We start from the raw sequence: 22,558 nt of genomic DNA, 5'->3' as shown, positions 1-22,558 counted from the left end.
TTTGATGACGATGGATCAAGAAGACAAGTAAATAGAGGGTCTTCAAAAGATTGATTAATTTATGTTAAATTGCTGTATGTACCGATAACAGCAAATTGTTTTTGACCGCTAAAAGCGTAGTTTCTAGCCATATACCTGATATCACTAACAATAAGGTCAGCAAAACATTGTCCTTAACACGCTCAAATGGCACTCCTGGCCGTAGTGCCAACTTGAGTCTTGTCAGGATCCCCAACCTATGATGCACAGCCAAAGTGTATGTAAGCCATCCATTAAAGTTCACACCTTCTCTTCCATGTTTCAACATTGTTTATTCCAGAGATAATCACAAATAATCCGACATTTCTATTTTTCCATTTGGCCCTAGTACAATCCCAGCAGCCATTTTGAAGGCAAACATTTTTGGGCCAGCATGTTAACAGCACTTTGAACTCACTGCATTCAGACATGGTCCATTTCTGAGAGTTGGTGATTGTCAATCTTAGTAACCATCTTGTTCTCTCTGTTTTGATATACTGAGCTACATGTCTCAAGGGTGTGACGATCTATGGAGCATTCTATGACTTTGAAACTACATTTGATTGTGCGTACCACAATATTTCGTGGTAAAAATTACAATAATAGGGGTTTTCAGCTATTCTATGCAAGGCTATTACATCTCTATATACTAAGACCTGGGTTACAGTTAAATTGGGACCTATGTCATTTATTTTAAGAAAAATGTCCTTACAAATAGAGGTTTGAATTAAGTTATACACCCCTTTCTATTTAACTTATACACCAGAGATCTCGATATTGAATTGGCTATGACAAAAACTGTCCCCTGAAACTTGCTAAATATCCATTACCTATGTTAAAGTATGCAGATTACAGCGTGCTAATAAACCAAACACCAATTGGCCCTCAAAGATTTATTTTGGACCTGGAATCTTATTGACCAACAAATAAACTCACCATGAATGAAGAACAAAGCCAAATAGTTATACTCAGGAGGAAAATAGTTATAAATGGTCAATTGTCTTCGGGAAAAGTCAATCTTGAACGAGTTCCAGCTTGTATGCACTATAGCATATGGCATAAATGAGAAAGAAGGGTCAAGGCACTAATGTCCCGCACTTGCCAACAGAGTGTTAAAAAGGAAAATATACAATTGTCCTTGGTGGTGCATCAAACCCGGAGTACAACTCTTCTATACTCCTAAATGGAAAGCAATTTCCAAAATAAAGTAGCAATTTACAAATTGTAAATAAGTGTTTGTTTTCTGTAAATATTTTTGTAGCCCTGAAGAAGTCCTTGTCGGACAAAACGCGTTGGCTACTGTTCGCTGATACGGTTTTTAGAAGGAAAAAAAGACGAATAAAAGTTAATTGAAAGAAGAAACCCTCTTCATATGCATTTGTTGTGACTCAGTGCCATTGGTTATGAATATTGTTGTCTATTTTGACATAGAAACGTATGCATTAGATAGAAGCATTTCATCATACGTCACCACTAATTTTTGGGTGCTGAATCACTACTCTGTTAGTACTATAGCATATGGTTTGGAGAGAAAGGAGGGGTTAAGCCCCACTCTGCAGCACAGTAATAAAAAAAAAGATGGCATTAAGCACATTTTTCCTACGTTTGAGCCCTAAGGTAATTCAGTTTACCTTATCTTCCGTATTATTGCTTCAAAATTGCTGCCAACTCTTACCTATGCAGCTGTGGCATTTTATGGTAAATATTCGATTGGAGTGGCACTGTTCATAGTCGGGCGTGCAGGCTACTGTGTGACATATTCATTAGAACAAGGGGACCCAAAAAGGTAAATGAGGACCTTTGGTAATCGTTTAGTGTAGACAACAATGGTCCTCAAAACATAGGTGATGCAAAAATAAATATAGTTCCGAATCGATACTATATTCCGGAAGTCCAGCCGGACAACCGATTTAATTATAAACAATTGAAGAATGCATACATATAGGAACAAATGTACGTGGGACACAGTCCTGTGCCCAAGGTAGAACAAAACATTAACAAAACAAACAAGGCATTTCAGGCAAGACAAAGAGTTAAGCTTATTTTGAGATACAGTGTTATAAGCTTTTCGAGTGATTCACTACTAACTCCAGGACCTGGCGGAGCACTGTGCATTGCCACGCCGCCATCAATTGAAGTATCGTTAATATCCATTCCCACATTACGGGAGTTTTCCATTGTGAAAATAGGCAATTTCGTTTACAATCAGGCATGTACATATCTAAGTCCTGATGATGATCCTGACACCCTACAAAAAGGATCGAAACGCCGTCGACCTCCTCTAAAAATAGCATGCACGTTACTCCAATGTGTTAAAAAGTACAACAGCTATTTTTCAAAAAAAGTTTATAACACTGTATCTCAAAATAAGCTTAACTCTTTGTCTTGCCTGAAATGCCTTGTTTGTTTTGTTAATGTTTTGTTCTACCTTGGGCACAGGACTGTGTCCCACGTACATTTGTTCCTATATGTATGCATTCTTCAATTGTTTATAATTAAATCGGTTGTCCGGCTGGACTTCCGGAATATAGTATCGATTCGGAACTATATTTATTTTTGCATCACCTATGTTTTGAGGACCATTGTTGTCTACACTAGGCTACTGTGTGACAGCGCCTCTCAGGCGCAGGTGAGATTCGAATTCAATCTGTAAATAAGCATTCTAGAATGCTCGAAGATCCTTTAACGGTTTTCAGTCGGACGTTGCATGCCACATTGCTCAGCAGTTTAAAACATTTGATTTTGCACGAACTCAGTAGAAGCAGCTTGTTGCAGCCAAATCTTGGCAGCTTTATTGGATGGCTAAGTTGGTACTTTGCAGTTATTTGGGCTTTGGGATATACAATTTTATGTCAAGACCGGAGGCTCCTATTATGCTTTCTTATCTTGCATTTATTAGACAGCAGCCAAGATAAGTGTGAAAAAACTACAATTCCCAGAGGCCCAGGTAAACAAACTGGCCAATGGGGACCTAGAAAAAACGAAACCTAAGGACCAATCACCAGATAACTGTCAATAAAACATCACAACTGACTGCGTAGCTTCGTCTTTTCTTGCTGCTCGCAGTCAGATAAGTGACCTATCTTTGCTCCCATTTTAAATGTTGTTATTTTTGCATTGTTTTATTACAGTTTAAAGTTATTCTGCAGTATGTGGTGTTCTATGCGCTCGCGCTTCTCAACAGTGCTATTTTTCTTATTGACGCTACCTCGCTTCATCTCCCCCCCCCTGCGGGTTTACTCTCCCGTGGTTTTGACCGTTGCACGCTCTGAGCTTAGCGCTCGCCTGCAACGGAGTTTTCCTCTCATGTGGGCGGTTTGTTTTTTCCCTGCCAGCGCTTTTATGCCCAGCGCTTCTGCTCCTTTCCCTCACTCTCACAAAGAAAATATTTATTCTTTCAGCTCTTCTCTGACCAGCGCTTCCTCTCCTTCCCTCGTGTTCTGCCTTCTGCCGGTAACGCTCGAAGCTTTAGACACGCCCCTGGGAGTTTTTTTCCACCAAGTCCCTCCCTCCTGCTTCACAATTAACCCCTTGTTGCCTCTTATTTTCAACTATCCTTAAAATGAATTCAGACAGCTCTCCTGAGCGTGCTCCACCCTCTGAGGAAGGCGAAGCCTTCAAACAAGATTTAAATAAATGTATTAATGCTTCTGTGGAGAATGCTGTGGAGACTTCTATGAGGTGCATGTATAAGGGCATGGATAATTCCATGCTAAGTCTTTTGTCCAAAGCACTGGCCCAGTCTGCGGGGATAGCAGATCAAAAAAGGTGGTTTCCTCTGCTACTCTACTTACTTCAAAATCTGCGTCATCTTTGACCGGCGAGGTTTCCTTGTGCTTGATTGAGGACAAAGTGCCTCCCAGGCCTCCTTTTATGGAGGGGACTTTAGGTACAGAGGGCAAACGTAAACACAAGTCTAAACACGCAGAGGTTCCCAAGAAATTGGTTATTTCCACCATTTTGGACACTGACGATGACATGGCAGACGCAGATGACCTTTTTGATTTTTTCGATGTTTCTGATGCTCCCTCCCCTCCCTCCAAAAAATCTAAGTCCGATTCCTTTACCTTTGAGCCAGTTGTCGACTCTGAGGGGGTCACGATGTTTGACCCATCATCTATACGTCATCCCAACTCAACAGAATGGGCACCTGCATTTCATGTACGGGAATATATTTTGACCAGACTGCGCCTCCCCCTGGATACCTCTGTCAGGTCGAGGTTAAAATCAGAATGTCCCAAGCCTTCCTTGCCTGAAAAGGTTACCATGGTCCCTTCTATCGACCAACCCTTACTTGTCTTTTTCTCCAAGTTTGGTAAGGATCCTCGCAAAGGGGTGGACAAAGCCTGGTCCACGTGTCAGGATAAACTACTTGATGTTGTGGGTCCTTTGGCGCGTATTGTCGATATGGCTGAGGCATCTCGCTTAGAAGGTTCCGGCTTGTCCGCTGAGGAGGCTTCCTTATGGGTCCAGCGCGCCTTTTGCCTACTTGGAAATGCCAGAAAAGCCAGATCCCAAATTGGCCAACTTAGCTCCCCAGGATCCGGGCAGTAAAGCTAATGGTCTTCTCTTCGGAGAATCTCTGGTTAAAGACCTCAGTAGGTTTGTGTCCACATTCGCGTCTCTTGACAAGGTGCAGCAATCCATAAAGAAGGTTTTTTCACCCTGGGTTTTTGGACAGGCCGGCAGAGGCAGGGGTCGCTCTTCCGGCCGTTCTTTCCACAACCAAGGCTCCAGGGGCTCATCCTCCTCTTCCGCCCAAGAATATAAGCCTCAATTCTACCCTCAACGGGGCAGGGGATTCCGTGGTCGAGGCCAGAAGAACTATCGCAACAACAACTTCAATCAACAAGGTAGGTCTTTCGCCCCCTCCCCCTGTGGGAGGCCGTTTAAAACAGTTTCTTTCAAAATGGCAAACGATCAGCGCAGATCCTTGGGTACTAAATACGTTTCAAGGCTATCTTATAGAGCTTTATTCGCCGCCTTTCCAAACTATGTTCCCTCTTCCCATGGTTTTTCCACAAGACACTTATTCTATAATCACGTCAGAGATCCGCATCTTTCTCCAAAAACAGGCCATCCAAATCGCCCCTCTCGATCCTTCAGGTTTCCTAAGCTCCATCTTTCTCGTTCAGAAAAAGAACAAAAAGCTGCGTCCAGTAATCAACCTCAAATGGTTCAACCAGTTTGTGGTGTACCGCCACTTCAAAATAGAGACTATCTTTCATTTAAGGGATACCCTTCGTCCAAACGACTGGATGGTTCGTTTGGATTTACAGGACGCCTATCTCACGGTTCCCATTCATCCTTCTCGTACCAAATTTCTGCAGTTCCAGTGGTCGGACGGGACCTACCGCTTCACCTCCCTGCCATTCGGCCTCTCCTCTGCACCCTGGTGCTTTACAAAACTTTTAAAACCTGTGGTGGCTTTTCTGCGATCCCTCGGAATCAGACTGATCATTTATTTGGACGACATCTTACTCATGAACTCAGACAACCAACTTCTTCTCTCCCAACTTCGCACCACCCAATCCCTACTTTTGGATCTGGGTTTTCTACTCAATTTCGAAAAATCGATGCTTCTTCCGTCACAGAACATCGAGTTCTTGGGTCTTCTAGTGGACTCAGCTGCCGCCTCCCTTCTTCTTCCGCAATCAAAAGTTTCAACGATCAAGGCGGAGATTTCTTCCGTCCTTCAGTCCTCCGTCATCTCTCTGAGATCGCTTGCGAGAATAGTCGGTCTACTTTCTGCGTCCATCCAGGCCATCTTTCCGGGTCCCTTTCACTATCGGGCTTTTCAACGTCTAAAAATCAGACACCTACGTCAGGGCTTGGCTTACGCCGACCTTATTGTCTTGGATCAAGAATCACGCGAAGAACTTCAATGGTGGATCGACCATTTAGATGCGTGGAACGGGTGCACTATCTTCGCTTCGGCCCCAGATCTTGTATTAGAATCAGATGCAAGCCTGTCGGGTTGGGGCGCCCGCTGTGGTCAAATATCGACTGGCGGTACATGGTCTCGCGAGGAGTCAAATTTGCACATCAATTGTTTAGAGATGCTTGCAGGTTCCTTTGCGATACAAAGCCTTTCAAAGAACAGAGTTCGGTGTTCCATCCTTCTTCGCATGGACAATGTTTCTGCGGTCCGCTACATCAACCATCTCGGCGGCACCAAATCCAAACCCCTGGCAGAATTGGCAAAGAGCTTATGGGAGTATTGCCTGTCAAACCAACTTTCTTTGACGGCGGAGTATCTTCCGGGAGATCTCAATTCGGTGGCAGACTGGCACTTTCAACATCTTCGAGATTCCAGCGATTGGAAGCTCTTGCCATCTGTCTTCCTATCCCTCTCTCACAAATGGGGTCCTTTCTATATAGACCTCTTCGCTTCCCGTCTCAGCTCTCAGTTGCCCCGCTTCTTCAGTTGGCGCCCAGATCATTCCGCCTTAGCGACAGATGCTTTCCTGCAAGACTGGTCTCTTCACCTCAACTACGCTTTTCCCCCTTTCCCCATGATCAACAGGGTTCTTTCTCAGGTGCGGCGCCAATCGACTTCCATAGTCTTAGTGGTCCCGTTATGGCAATCTCATATTTGGTTCCCGTCCCTGTTAGAAATGGCTGAAGATTTTCCAGTTCTTCTCCCAGCGCGCGAGGACTTGCTCTCGAATCCCCTGGGCCTTCCACACAGCCTCATTCTGAACAAAACCCTGGTTTTGTCTGCCTGGAAGGTGTCTGGCCTGCCCCTACTGACATCCTTATTTCGCAAGAAGCTTCTCTCTTCGTCAGCAAAGCCTGGGCCCCTGGGACCTCTAAAGCGTACAAATCCGCTTGGTCTCTTTGGGCAAGCTGGTGTCTGGAAAGGCATATCGATCCCCTTTCAGCCCCTTTGAATTTTGTTGTCAATTTTCTGGCCTCCGAAGCCAGTGCGGGCAAGTCCTACAGAACAGTTAACTTGTACAGGTCGGCCATTTCCCTCAACCATTCTCCTATTGACGGCAAGCCAGTAGGCTCTCACCCCTTAATCTGCCGTCTGCTGAAAGGAGTTTGTTGTTCCAAACCTCCGTTGGCTAAGTATTCCAGTTTATGGGATGTTTCTGTAGTCCTCAAGTTGTTATCTGACTGGCCAGATAATGCTTCCCTTTCTCTAAAAATGTTGTCTGCTAAACTTACCATTCTGTTGTGCCTTGTTTCCATTAAACGCGTTTCTGATGTCAAAGCTTTGGATATTTCATGTCGTCAATTTTCTCCTACAGGTGTTGTGTTTCAAATTCATAGACGAACCAAAACAAACTTGAATACTGTGTTTTACCCTTATTTTCCCTCGCATCCCGAACTTTGTATAGGTCAATGTTTAAAAATATATGAACAAAGGACTGCTAATCTCAGAACGCCCTCCCATTCCCAGCTCTTCATTTCTTTCCGTAAACCTCACCTTCCTGTCTCCTCTGCTACTCTTGCCCATTGGGTTTGTTGGGTTATGTCCCTTGCAGGCATTGATGTCTCCGTTTTCGGAGCTCATTCCACCAGGGGAGCCATGGTTTCTAAGGCCTTTTGGGCAGGCTCCCGTCTGGAGGACATTCTGAGATCAGCTGACTGGACTAATGAGAATGTTTTTCGAATGTTTTATTACAAACCTATTGACACTGTGGCTTCTTTGGTGGTTAATATGCTTTGAACAAGCATAATAGGAGCCTCCGGTCTTGACATAAAATGTAGATTTTCCTAGTTGTTATGACGGAAAGTCTTAATTTTATTAAAGACACGGAGGCGAATATTATCCCGCTTCTACACTACTAACATGTGTTCTCCCTCCCTTCAGCAAATCCGGCCTTGCCTCCTGCATCGACGTGATGGTCCAGTCGATCGACAGATGTGGTTTTCCTCTTGCCGGAACATCTCTCCTTCCTGTTCGGAGTCAACGTCGGCGAAGTCTGCTGTTAGTCTCACCTGGTCGAATTTGGTTCAAGAAGCTTGCTCATGGACTTTGGCGTTCTCCATAGTTTTGGCGATTGTTCCACTATTTTTTGACTTTATCTGATCTGCTCGTCAGCGAAAAGAGGAATCTACGCAGTCAGTTGTGACGTTTTATTGACAGTTATCTGGTGATTGGTCCTTAGGTTTAGTTTTTTCTAGGTCCCCATTGGCCAGTTTTGTTTACCTGGGCCTCTGGGAACTGTAGTTTTTTCTCACTTATCTTGGCTGCTGTCTAATAAATGCAAGATAAGAAAGCATAATACTCGCCTCCGTGTCTTTAATAAAATTAAGACTTTCCGTCATAACAACTAGGAAAATCTACATTATCCTTACCAACAAGAAAAGAAAAAATAAGGAAACAAGCCCGATTCATTTCATTTAAAGAAGATCTTACGCAGTTCAAAAAGGCAAACATTTGGAAATCCATCAATTACTTCATACTCTTGTAGACACAAGCATGAATATTTTTCGTTCACCATATCATTCCATCAAAGAATTATATTGACCAGACTGCTCTTTTGCTTTTGATTGTATTGGAGTTCAGGTACACCAGGAGGGACTTTGGGGAACTCCAATGTGCTGGTCATGTTCAGCAAATGTGGAGTCACTGGCTCACATTTTATGTGCTTGTAAGGGATTGATACCATCCGTAGGAAGTTACTGAAGCCTATGTTTAATCGATTAGGGATCAGGAGGTGTGCCGATGCAGTTTGCGCATGTTTCAACAGTGTGAATCTGCAGCACTAACTTTTATTTTAAATGTATGGATTCTGTTGTTTGTAGTCTGGCATTGCTGCCAACCTCATAAAACTCTTTAATTTCTATATTATGCAAATTAGTGGGCTTCCTATTTGCACAAGTTCAAATCTAAAATACACCACATAATTAATATGTGTAATGCACTTTACATAAACTTGACTGATATTTAGAGTAGGCACACACCGTTCCTGGAATAGCAATTAGTTTCAAGTATAGTTTTTAAGATTTTATTATTAATCACAGCATTATTAATCATTAATTTCTTAGCTCTACCATGAAGATTATGATATGTTTTTATCTTATTATTTTAGAGACAATGGTCAAACGTATTTATTTAGAAGGATTATATTGTTATTCATTGATGTGAAAAGGTATTAATAAATAAATGCAGTGCCAGGGTCAACTCAACACGGGAAATAATCAGACATTGGTGTAGATACAATGAAATCGTGGAGCTGCAGTCAGATCCATCGCGGAAGCACTCCAGTCTCCAGTATCAACTATAACGACAAGCAAAACCAACTGTCATAAGCCAATAGCCAGGAAAAAAAGTAAGGTTTGAATCAAGAAAGGGTCTGGATGTCAAACAAAAGCAGCTTTGGTGAGAATATTCATACTTACACAGCTTTATTTGCCTACACACTCAACTCGACTCACTTCTGCCGACTCTCAAGGGGACCATTACCAAATGCACCAGATGCAAGACAACACACCCCGCATCAACCACCTTCTTCCTGCCCGATCCACCTCCTATGACAACAAAGGTGAAAAAGCCAAAACTTCCTGTTGGAAGAGCATCCTTGGCGGGGCTTCAGGGCCAACAAGGCACACCAGCAGCCTGCTGCTTGCCCACTCCTCTGCTGCCACGAAGAACCGCACAGTATCTTGGGCGACCATACATAGCTCCTGGATGTCAAGTCTAGGATGCAATAGCACATATAAAGGGAGTGGCCTGACAACCAGGTCACTTACCCCTGATGCGTTCCCAAAGCAGCTCGCCTTACGGAGGGAAAGAGCACAGGTGTTCACGAAGTATTCAGTTCTGGAACATTCAGCAGCATTCGAGCGGCTTTGTGTGAAAGAGGGAGACTAATTTCCTTATTTCCCTCCATTCACTTTCTCCATCTTTCCACTTAAACACCACTAAATGAATATCAGGGAATATGATGTCAGAGTTGGGCAAAAGAAGAGACTTTTTTGGGTGACCAGTGGTAGAGGAAATCTCAGGTTATGGTAAGGAGCTGGATCAAGAGGATGGAATAGTACTTTCGAGAAGCAGTGCAGCTGATAAGAAGCATGAAGGCAATAGGCAAATTTGAATGCAATCTGAAAAAGGGGTAAAGGGTCCTACTGTATACAGTGACCAACTCTGAGGTGAGGTTTACCATCTATTGTTCATTCTGGAACAGCAGTACGGTGTATATAATTGAATTTGTTTTTAGCATAATATACTTGAGTTGTATGACTGGAAATGCTAATACATTTTTTAAATTCAATCAGGGTGCATGCTGGTTGGTGTCTATGGTGGCTGTCTTTAGGTTATAGTCATCACTGTAGATTGAGCATAGACTGACATGACATTGGGTTAATACCAATATGCCTACAAGGTCTCGTAACATTAGCATGCCTATTGCTTTTAGGGAACCTGCATTTTCCAGCGGGTGTTCAAGAGACATGCGAAAGACATATCAGCATGTCCAGTGCACGGCAGTGTGAGAAAGACTAGATGGGTGTGAACCTGGCAAGGTAATAAATGTGTAGCAAATAGAAAGACTTAACTTAGGAACTTACAGGAGCAGAGTGAGATACACAGGAGTATCCCGTTGCAAAAGCCCAGTTTGTTGAGAATTCAGTGTTGAGTGTGGCGGCGAATAACTTCTGTATTATAAACAGGGGGCAAAAGGATCACTTAGACGAAAAGATGGATGTGGAAATAAAGAGAGAAATACACATTTCATCACCCCAATGCCAATGACTATCAAGCAATTCTCTCAGATTATCAGCTATTGGAGGGAGTTATTTCTGTTTCTCTTTGTATATTATTAGAGCTGTCATTTCCTTCTTTGCATACCAGTGGTATTGTACAGAAACGGCCAGGAAAAACATGTCAGATGACTTGAAAAACCTGCATTTGATGACATTAAAATAAAAAAAATATATATAGTATATTGGTAACATCACATTTTATGTTACAACAATTTCCAATTGCTTTGACAGACAGAATAAAATATAACTTACAACAATTGACTTCATCTGACTTGTCGATGCAGTCATGGTCTCCATCACACACCCATTGGGTAGTTATACATCTTCCGTCTCCACACCGGTGCTCTATCAAAGGGTCGCACTCTGAGCAAAAAAGAGAAGCAGTTATAGTGAGTTGGCAAAATCAGCCTTCGAAACAAAATCAACATTTACTATATAGGAGTAGATTGAGACTCAAGCCCTGATGTATGTGATGAACTGATGATTACCTCACCCGATAAAATTCAAGACTCGGGTGTTCAGAATTTGCCGGATGGAATATTTATCGCCAATTCCAACCTTTTGGGAATAAGATGCGGATTTTGGTGATTAGTGCACCAGAACCTGCTAGTCCCCGTAAATATCAGGCCTTTAAACGGGATACATTTCGGCAGGTTTGGAATGTAACAGAGGGTGTAAACTGTAATTGTAATTTAACTGTAATTGGCTGGTGTGATACATTTTGCCCCACCTTTAATTACAGACTTTGCTCAAATAGGTGTTTGCACAGAGGTCGTAATTTGACAGACCACCAGTAATCGGCCATTAAATGTCCAGCCAGAATTTCCATTGCACAGCAAAGTGATACTGTTAAATAATGTCTAACAATTAGATATTCTAATTATGCATTAATTTGTCTCGATAGTAAACCTACATATTTACAGATTCACTATACTATTCAAGTATTCTATAGTATTCAACAGCATTACCTGTATCTGTATACTTTGGGACTGATTGACCCTTGGATGTTCAGAGAAAATCTACTTGATTAATTTGGGGAATGTAGGTGACTGGCAGTGAGATTTATTCCACCATTCTAGGACTAGGGTGGAAAACAAATAGCTGACAGATCCTCTACTGGATTTCGCAATTAGTCCTCAGGTCAGAGGAGTTTCCATCAGCACGAAACTCGAAACCCGAACCTGTATGTCCTGGCACAGTGACATACCATCAATCCTTCACTCAAGCCTACTTTTCTCTCTGAGCTGTTGTGCTCCTCAACAGTGCCCATGAAACTCAAATTTCAGATGCATCCACGCCAGAAGCAGTCTATGGGCACCCTTGAAAAGAGAGTGACAACTCCCCTTTGTCGCAGGCTAAATGGTTAATGAGAGTTGCTTCCATTTTTTTATTCTTTTATGTTTTGTTATTCTACTTCGGACTTTTGTTGTTGTTTTAATGACAACAGGTGACAACTTAAAGATAATAAAAGATTTAAGTTCAAGGTTATTTTTTACTAGCTCGGCTATTTCTGCCCCAGTGTTACGATTTTTTGCAGATTTATATAGAGCAAACTCGCCCAAGTGCAATGGAGAGCTTTAAGTGACACCTGTTACATTACACAAGGTCAAATTCATGTTTTTGAAGCATAGGGAGATCAACTAAATTGTTGGGCCGACGCTTGGACTCAGATCTTGTCCCCCATTTCCATGCTGGCCGTAACACCATATCATCTCCCGTTTTCTGGCACATTCATTTTCTGCACTAATTTTGACCCCTCAGGTGTGGCTAAGAGGACCGAAGTGAAGCTGGCCGGACTGAGTTTCAGCATAAAATGAAGTTGCAAAAATACTCTCCGGAATAGACTTTGGTGGGTGGTCACAGATTCAGAGCTATCCAAAAGGAATCAGTATAGTCAACCACGGTCACATTTATGTTAAACCCAATCAAGATTTTAATACAACAGGTTAATAATGTTAATGATGTATACTTCATGTGGCATTTTTTCTCGCCCTGTAGCAGTGATTAACATGTTTTTTTTAGATTGCCTAGGAAGGTCTTGCTGCACATGTTAAAAATCAATATTTTACTTTGAATAGCGAGAACAGAAGTGAGATTTTTCATTTTGTATTCATTTTTATCTTAGCACACCTGAGTTTATTCACCTAAAAATGCTAAATAAAATTCTACTAGGATGAATGTTGGATGCTTTCCATGGTGCCTCTGTTGAGGTTACCGTCATCAATGAGGAGGTGCATTAACGTCTATCCCGGCTCTTCAAATGATCCTCCTCACCCAGTAGGACCAGCAGCCCCCCCTCACCCCAGCGCCTTGAGACCCTCAAGGGTGAGTAGCTGCACTTTACAAACCCATGATTGATTGATTGACGTCTATGCAGATGGCACGGCATGGATTGGGATAATCCCAATATCTTTAAAGAGTCTTGCAGCATTTGTACTCCTGTTGCACATAGGGTGCCGACAGGCTCCTGTGGACGGTCAGAGTCTTGCAAAAGCCATATTTTTTTATATTTGTTGCTGTTGATCACGACATCAAAAATACTGTAGATTTAAGTGTTCAAAGTTGGAGAAATGAGGTGTACAGGTAAGAGGCAAAGGGAGATGGGCTAACTACCACTGCTTGCCTTTTGCATTTCACACCCATTTGTCAAGATAAGATGTCCATTCAAAAGGAAGGAATGATGTCGTGCATGGAACAGCAGCACTGCTGAAACAACGCTCTACCATGAGGCACATCTCAATACTCAAGGCAGATCTCAGGTGTTTCTGGCTGCAATTCCAGCACTAATATATATGACTAAGGAAGTGTGGAAAGTAAATGGAGAGAGAGCAGTGACTTTTATGGAAACTCTTCTCGGTAATAATATTATTACTATAATTATTACTACTATTATTATAAGTGGCAGAGGTAGTACCAGTAATGTATGTTGTGAGGAAAGCGGTTTATTATATGTAGTGGTTGTGTGACCTCTCAGTGTGAAAAACTCACAAACACGTTTTGGTTCCAGTCAGGCTTGTTTGCAAAACCTTTGCTCAACCCTGGGTAGCTGTGGCTTGAAGCAGTCAGGCATTGCCAAAGGAACAAGTGCAAAGCATTAAGAAGTTTCAAAACAGTACGCAAGCAAGGAGTAAGACACAAAGAAAATCCAACACCGATTTATAAAAATAGCTCTTATTTTTGAGAATATTTAGCCACCAAAATGAACAAAATCTAAGAGGGTTCCGGGAATTTAAATTATTAAGCAAATAACTGCTTTTCATTCAAATCGCAAACATGCATTGGCAACTACCGTGGTTAGCAGTTACTTGGAAAACCACTGAAAACGTTTGTAAAGTTCTGTTCGACTACTATAGGCCACTATGAGCAACCACCTCCACCAGTGCGCGTGTCACAGGGGCCAATGAGGCTTGACAGGACAGTAACATTTCAGACAACGCAGTCCAGTTCCAGGCCCTATGGGCGAACAGCCATAGACATCAATGGAGCGGTCCTGATGCAAGGGATAGAGGATGCTGAAGGATGCTGATACAGTGAAGGGGGTCCTATTAGTGCCACCTCTCTGTTTATAAACATAGAGGGATGACTTTGGCCACAGAGGACGGTGTCCCTCGAAGTTTGGTTGAAGTCCAGACAAAACCCAGTCGACACTGGTCTGCTGGTGTCTGGTTACAGCAAAACCAGCGGTTCACTTTTACTGAGACTAGTGTCTGTCTTTGGTGAGCGAACTGCACTCCGACGACTCTTCCACGTCCAGCAGAGTTAGGTGAAACATTTGAGCATCAAGACTCGGACTCTGAGGCTGCACTTTGTGGTTAGTGGCAGTGAGGCAATCTTGGCTACCAACTCACCATGGCAAGCTTCTTCAAGGTTTTGTGGCCCAGTAGCTGAAACAGAATGTCAGCCAAGTAACACACTGTGTTACTTCCTCTGTCTGGGCCTCAGGGGATGACTCTTCCTCGAGCAGGGTAACACAGGCACAGTCCTCTCTTCGGTAACCCAAGGATCAGCAGTTGCAGTCCAACCTCTGGTGCATCCTCTCTTTGCCAGTTCCAGGGAACAGCAGAACAGTCCTGTTTTTAGTCCTCTCTCAAGTGCAGACATGATCTGAGGTCTGGGTGCTCGGGGTGCCACTTTTATGCCCAGAACTTGCCCTCAGACAATGCAGTGGCTACTAGCCGATGGGCTACCAGGTACCCTCCCACTTGATGCCAACTTCCTTTCAAGTGTGTCCCAGAATCTAATATTCTGTCCACTCTCAATATGGCAGAATTCCTCTCTCTGTCAGTGGAGCTTGATTGCACACCCTAATGTAACAATTATTTTGATACCCTGAAGTACCAACTTTAGTAGACCCAGTCAGAAGTTGGTACAGCTGAATTGTCAGTGTATAACCCTGTACTGGCTCATTTAATTGAAATTAATATATATGAATATGGAAGGTCTGGACTTTGTTATTAGTTTAAAAGTTTAGTTAGCAGTTTGAAAACTGTTCTGCCAGCCGGGAATGGTGGCTGGGAGTCTTGCTCTGATTTGTCACACTCCTGGTGGCATACCACAAGGGACACTTTAAATTACCAGTCCTGGGTACCCCTGATACCATATACTTGGAACCTATATGTAAGTTAACTTATGCCAATTGTGGGTGAACAAATCAGACACACACTTACTTTTTAAGGGTCAGATCTCTTGCACTGCGGCCTGTTTGGCAGGGCTCAGTGCACTCTCAGAGTTGAAAAACCAGAAGCATAAATCCCAAACTTTAGGGGGGGGGGGGGGAGGTCATGCAAAAAAAGCATTTCCTTACATACATAATACCATACACAAAACTACAGTTCATCATGGGGAAGCTAAAAATGATCAGACCAGTTACATTTGTACGGTATGTATACATAAAAGTTTTTTTCACGATTATCTATTGAAGGAGGGTGCAGACCAAATATTTCACTTTGGGTCATTGCTATAGATTTGATGGATTAGATTTTCCTACAATGTAATTATCTGGTGGTAAATCGTGAAGGTTGAGCTTCACAAACAACTCAGTACTCACTTAACAGTTTTAAGTGTTTGAAACCAATCGTTTGCTAAGCTACCAGCCAGTGAAAGCACTAGAGAATGGAAGACCTGTGGCATTGAGGTTTGGAACTGACATTTTTCAATGTGGTTGAACCGTATAGCAATGTGGACAATGTGCATATTCTCCACTGAGTTCTCTTCACCTACTTTGATCGGCTTTTGCTGCATTTTGACTCGGTGCTTCATGATATTGTAACTCCGCCTCACAGTGGGTGAGCTATTTCCCTTAAACATGGGGTAAACTTCGCTACATCCTATGGGTTTGTTCAACTTTCTGGTAAGGTCACAGTAAGTTGGTGCAGTTAGTGCAGGGAATTTACAAGTGGTTCACATGCCGAATGTCACGTGTACTGAAGCATACTTATAACCCGCACAGATGTGTGACTGGAAACACGTGCCTCCACCTGCACAGGCGTGGTGTGGCGGGCTGAAGCATGAATCCTTGCAGGATCCAATGATGGAGGCAAGGGTGCTCAACTTCAGAAAAACATATTTTGTACATTATTCGCTATTAAGTGTGAACAGTAGCCTACATGGCTTGGTGCTTAATGTAGAAGGGTAGGACATTCTTTATATTAAGAAATGTAAATAGATAGCTGTTTTCCCTATATAGGTAAACTGGCATTTTACTATGAAAAGGCCTATTAGTGATTAAAAGCTCGTTTTCCCACTTCCATTCAGGAAATTGTTGAAAACGTTATTGTAGATTCCTTTTTAATATTGATCAAAAATCTACTTTAATGGTAAAAGTACATTTGCTATAACTATATTGTAAAAGTATCTTTATTAAATCATGCTTTGGTCTGCCTGGATACCTTAGCAGTAATTTATTCAGTTCTCCTGCTTCCTTCACAATAGTGATTCAACCTTTATGAGGCTTTTCAGTGAAAACAATAGGACTGTTTCTGATACAAGGAAGACTAGGAAGGAATAACCACTAATCTAGCAATGCGGCGGTTGGGAGTGAACACAAACAAAAGGCCAAACAGAGAGCCAAAGCTGAGCCTGGCTTTTGATAAAGTTATGCTAAGTGGAGACTGGTGTGAAAGAAGTCTTTTGCCAAAGGAGCACTCTCAAACATTTGCTTCTGCTCCTTGTAGGGAGGAAAAACAGTTCTGACTCTATCAGAGGTGGTCGATCCCGATTTCGATTAGGAAGGAACTAAGAGGAAGCTGGAATCTCTACACACAGGATTGTAGGTTCTGCAGCCTTGAACAAAGGTTTCTGTTACAGCCAAAACAGGAACTGCAATGTTTGGGTCCAGAAAGCTACAAATGTTCTTGTGAGTGTACAGGATGAAACAAGCATTTACAATGCAATGGTCTCGGCATTGGTAAAGTTAGAGCTATTGGCATTGCTCATGACATTATTTTTGTTTATGTTTTTAAAACATTTAAAGAAACGGCATTGTCATGAGCAATGCCAATAGCTCTAACTTTAACAATGCCGAGACCGATTGCATTTGCACCCACACAGAGCCACACACACAAAGCCACCCACACACACAGAGCCACCCACACAGAGCCACCTACACAGAGCTATTCACATAGAGCAACCCACACACAAATAGAGCCACCCACACAGAGCCACCTACACACACACTGTTACCCACACACAGACAGAGCCACCCACGCATAGAGCCACCTACAAAAAAAGCCACCCACACAGAGCCACACACACAGAGGCACACACATATACACACACACACATAGAGCCTCCCCCCCACACACACACACACACACAGAGCCACCCACACTTACAGAGCCACACACACAGAGCCACACACACAGAGCCACACACACACACACATACAGAACCACACACACATACAGAACCACACACACATACAGAACCACACACACACACCTACATCTAGACACATACACATTGATCTTGGGAGCCAAAGCAGAAGTGGCACAGTTGTTTCTAGATCTTTGCATTTATCACTAAAAATTAAGCATTTAAAAGTCTTTGTTCAGGAGGTGATGAAGCTATGTAGTCATAATGATTATAGACTTTTTAAAAGTTCACCCTCCAGAAAATTCGTGCACCGGTCTCTGCGGGCATTCGTCGGGGAACTCACCATGGTTGTTGTTTGTACTGGCCCTGCTCCTGCATGGTTATTTCAGAGGAGACTGAATCGCATACGTCTTGAAAAGAGCTCTCGCTGCAACATCACTTAATTCCAAAGGCATGGCATAGTCACACGATCTCGTGTACTCCCAAACGCAGTGAAGTGGTCACCATATGCACACACCGTGGTAACCATGGCGACCGCGTCCATTCGCGCAGGGTAACCAAGTTTTTATCGCGCACGCGGACGAGGCCATTTTAACCTCAGGTACAACAGAACCAGTTCACTGACTAACTCTGGTGTGGCGTGGCAAAAGCCATGTCTCCGTGTATTAAAACTTCTGTGTTATTGTTACATTTGATTCGATGACATGCACTCTCTTTTATCATTGGGCGTTATCAGTCCCACTCCCGTGTAGTACGTGGGTTGCTGCACGTAAACAGAGACGGACTGTTGAACCAACTAAGAATGAAAAGAGAGGAAAGACTATCCCCTATTTACACTCTAGGCCGACGCTTAACACGCCCGGACGCCATTCTAAAATGAAAGTGGACACATTAAACCCAAGAAATAGAACGTTCGATTAACATAAAGCTATTCACCCCAAAATGACGTAGTAATGAATTCTTCAGAATTTCGAAAGCAGGCAAAATATATAACAGAATGTGTCAAACTGTATTGCTTTCTACAATTATACATAATTTAAATGTTCTGGGAAAAAGCAAGCACATGTCGGTGTAAACATATCTATTTTCACCTATTTCTTAAAAGTGTGAGGTTGCTATCACTATTTATGAACGTTAGCCTATACACGTATGTATGATTATTCCTATTTAAAATGCCGATTAACATGCGCGCATCCTGCTTTAATCATAGTATGGTGAAAGGGGGTGGGCGCCCCTGCCTCCTCCACCCTCGTAGGAGCTGCTGCCGGGGATGAGCCGGCCATGGCAGCCAGCCACACGGGAGGTCACACGCTGCTGCTCTTAATAATTTCCAGGCGCCTCGCCCTCCTCCTCCTCCCCGCCGCCGCCGCGGGCAAATCAACTCCTTCATCGCGCACAGAGTCACGGCTTCCGATCCCGGCCGCGCCATCTTAGAGGCAGATGGAGAGGGGGTGGTACAGCACGAGAGCAGGGGCAGACGATTCACGGCAAACTTCTCGGGGCAAGGTCATTGCGTGCTTTATATGCCGTTCCCCAACACAGACACAAAACATACTGTCAAACAGGTTTCCCCTTCTGCAGGGCCCATCAATGGAACCCGTAAGCATTGGGATGCCCAAGGGTACTACGTGATATATAAATGCTTAATAATAATAATAATAATCCTCTAGTGGCAGAGCTGCATTTGGTCATGGCTGCCTCCCCCACCCCTCATTACAGCTTAGTGGGGAAACCGAGTTCCGGTTGAGAAGGTGACTGTGTACAACACCCTCCGCACCCTTCCAGCGTGCTTGGAGAGCTAGACATGAACTTTTGGGGAGGATTGATCTTGTGGAAATCCCACGGGAAAAGGAACGCGGTTTGGGGTGATGGCGTTGGATGTAGCTGCGCAAGATGACCCCCTGGAGTTTGGGGGTGGGTCCACGCCTTGCTCTTAGTTGGACAAGGACCCCCTCCTCTTGCAAGGAGACCGTTTTAATTCAGGGGGGCGGGGGGGTGGGGGCAGTGCATGGCGGTCCCCGCGTCTTCAGTGTTTATAGCGAACTACACCTAAACCATGGGTAAAACTGCGCTTTACAATCACGTAGCACTTGTTATCAACAGGCTGCAGAAAAGCAGTAGCCCCGGATTAAAGAGGCATGCAGTAGATTCAGGACCACGCAGCCTTGGACTTCGGTCTTCTAAACCGACCCTCGGGCACCGGGTGACATTTTTCAAATTGGACACCAAGTAACTCACAGAGCAGAAAAAAATGTTTCTGATAAACCTTGTATACAGCGAGGAAAAACAGTCGACAATACAATAAGCACATTTAATGGCAGGGAGTGCGTTCGGGGGTAGACACGTCTGAAGAAAATGAAACAAGCCGAGGGCACCGGAAGACACCACCGCCTTTCTCCGAGGCGAAGCAGAAATGCCTCGGAGAAAGGCAGCGGCGGTTTCGGATTCGGGGGCGTGTTTTGCTGTTATCTCCTCTTGCCATTGGCTGGAGGAGATAATTAGACTTTCTGCAAAAAACACGCCCCCCGATCCGAAAAGGACGGGGCCTGATCGAAGTGACGGGACCTCTTCTCCAATGGCTGGCCAGCATTGAAGAGGCCAGCCAATGGAGAACAGGAGAGAAGAGGGGCGGGTTCAAGCCCCTCTTCTCCAAGTCATTAAATCTCGGATCGAGACTGCGCAAACGCAGCCTTCGAGCCGAGACCTAACAAGCATTTACAATGCAACGGTCTCGGCATTGTTAAAGTTAGAGCTATTGGCATTGCTCATGACAATGCCGTTTCTTTAAATGTTTTAAAAACAAAAACATAAACAAAAATAATGTCATGAGCAATGCCAATAGCTCTAACTTTACCAATGCCGAGACCATTGCATTGTAAATGCTTGTTTTATTTCCTATTAGTTTGCCTTTCCTTGGCGGTCCACCCTTCTCATTAGCCCGTTGCGGTTTCTCCCCATGACATTCTCCTCCTTCATGCTCATAGAGACTGTTGTGTGTAGTCCTGTGGTGGAAATGCAAAACCAATTCAGAGTTCGGCATCGCCACAGTTCCTGTGATTCCCGTGGTCACAGCCTTTTCTAATGTGTACTGTTGCGCTCAGTAAATGTATGGCTGGACGCCTTATACCCCTGTCGCTTGGCCAACCACTTCAAAGCAGTCCCCCCGCACGAACACGTCTGCCCGTGTTGATATGTCTGCTTACGTTTGTGATATCTGAATAGTCCCAGGTTCATGCGTTTGCCGTTATTGCACTCCAGTTTTTTCTGTGCGTTCTGATACTTGTATTACTTTACAATGGAACAAACAGCTTGCAGGCCACAGAATGCAAAAGTTAAACATGGACTCGGTGAGCTACTCGCGCGTGGACCCGAAACAAATGTACTCTCTACAGCTGTTTACATGTTCAAAGCCGCCAGCTGTACCCAGCACGTCAACACCACAAAGTACAGGGCAATGTGACTGTGCTTCCCCGTGTTACAGTCGCGTGTGTAAACATTAATGCCACGCAAACTGCCTCACAGGACTCGCTAGGACAAATGCCCGCATCCGAGGGAGAGAAATAAAATTATCATCCCGAGTCAATGGGAATTACCTTCATCCAGAGGCTCGAGAGGTTTCCCATACGTAACGAAGTCCTCTTCCTCTGCATCACTGTCCTGCGCCGCCATCTCTCCCTGGGTACAGGAAGCAAACGGGGACAAACTGCTTCCGCTACAGTTCAAAACGCGTTCACAAGTTTCACAACAGACTTGTCCTGTTACTGCAGTGCACTAGACGTCAGCTCTGATCGACGAGTTCCCTGTACTGTTGTAAGACTGATATACAATTAGCTTTAGTAAAACAAGGCAGAGCAAAAGGCAAGCACACCACTGCCTTTCTCCGAGGCAGAGCAGAAATGCCTCGGAGAAAGGCAGCGGCATTTTCGGATTCGGGGGCGTGTTTGTCTTTTCTCTCCTCCAGCAACTTCTTGCAAAAAACACGCCCCCCGATCCGAAAAGGACGGGGCCTAATCGGAATGACTGACCTCTTCTCCAATGGCTGGCCAGCATTCAAGAGGCCAGCCAATGGAGAACAGGGGAGAAGAGGGGCGGGTTCAAGCCCCTCTTCTCCAAGTCATTAAATCTCCGACTTCCGGTTCTGCCTTCGGCAGACCGGCGGTCCTCGACCTAAAAATGGCACATAAAGAAGCTCACCAGAACACCCCTAGACCTGGTGAGGAATCAGAAAGAAGATTCTGCTTGGACCTTTTTGTGAAGAAGATTGAGGTGTATTCTGTTCTTCACTTGAACCCAAAGAACAAGCTCTTTGTCCAAGTGTCAGTAGGCTGGCCTCTTTTTCTGCCTCGGGTGTAAAAGGTTGAAGAAGGGCTCCATCCTGTGTGGGTGAATCAGATAACTAGTTAGGAGTGGAATGCACTGGTCTTTATGGGAGCACAGGATGGAGCAAGAAGTAGGCCCTTAGAGCCTCCTCCAGAAGCCTCCAAGCTGTGGTAAAAACCAAGTGTTACTTTTTCAGCATATTTTAAATGTGTAATTTTGTCCTATTTTGTCACAAGAGTACTATGGAAAGTCACCAATGGTCCCCAAAAAAGGTGTGACCTAGCAAGCTAAGATTTCTTGGTTATCCTAGTTTGAGCATTTTCCAGGCAACCAGAGGCCTGCTGAAAAGAAGTATGTGACTCCAAGCAACCCTTGTCAGCTACAACCTCCTGCCTTGGCTCACTGGGGATATCTGAGAACCAAAGAAGTGATTAGGGCCCTGATTTAGAGTTTGGTGAGTGGCCTGTCCACGATATTACAAGTGCCATCGGATATAATGCATGTAATAAAAAGTGTTATTAGTTGGGGAGGATGTGGCTACTACCCAAGCAATAAGTCCCAAATTCTGTCAGGTCGAACACACAGATTAAATATTTTACACCTGGGCTTAACCCGCTACAGTTTTGGCACAGAGCAGTCAGATGTAACCTAGGAACAATGCAGTGTTTTGCAACACTAAAACAGT

At 43.9% G+C, this 22,558-nt stretch overlaps 1 protein-coding gene across 1 annotated transcript in view; it reads right to left on the bottom strand.

The window, feature by feature from the left end:
- CORIN (corin, serine peptidase) overlaps positions 1-22,558 on the bottom strand; it is a 1,570,916-nt gene that overhangs the window by 554,086 nt on the left and 994,272 nt on the right. Inside the window, exon 8 of the mRNA XM_085642146.1 lies at positions 10,993-11,103. Coding sequence (XP_085498272.1) covers positions 10,993-11,103 — 111 coding nt within the window. The remainder of the gene's footprint in view (positions 1-10,992; positions 11,104-22,558) is intronic.

This window comes from Triturus cristatus, chromosome 2_2, assembly GCF_964204655.1.
Source record: "Triturus cristatus chromosome 2_2, aTriCri1.1, whole genome shotgun sequence".
In the NCBI taxonomy this organism is placed as follows: Eukaryota; Metazoa; Chordata; class Amphibia; order Caudata; family Salamandridae; genus Triturus; species Triturus cristatus.
The sequence above is the reverse complement of the archived record's forward strand: the minus strand, read 5'-3'. Positions and strand labels throughout refer to the sequence as shown.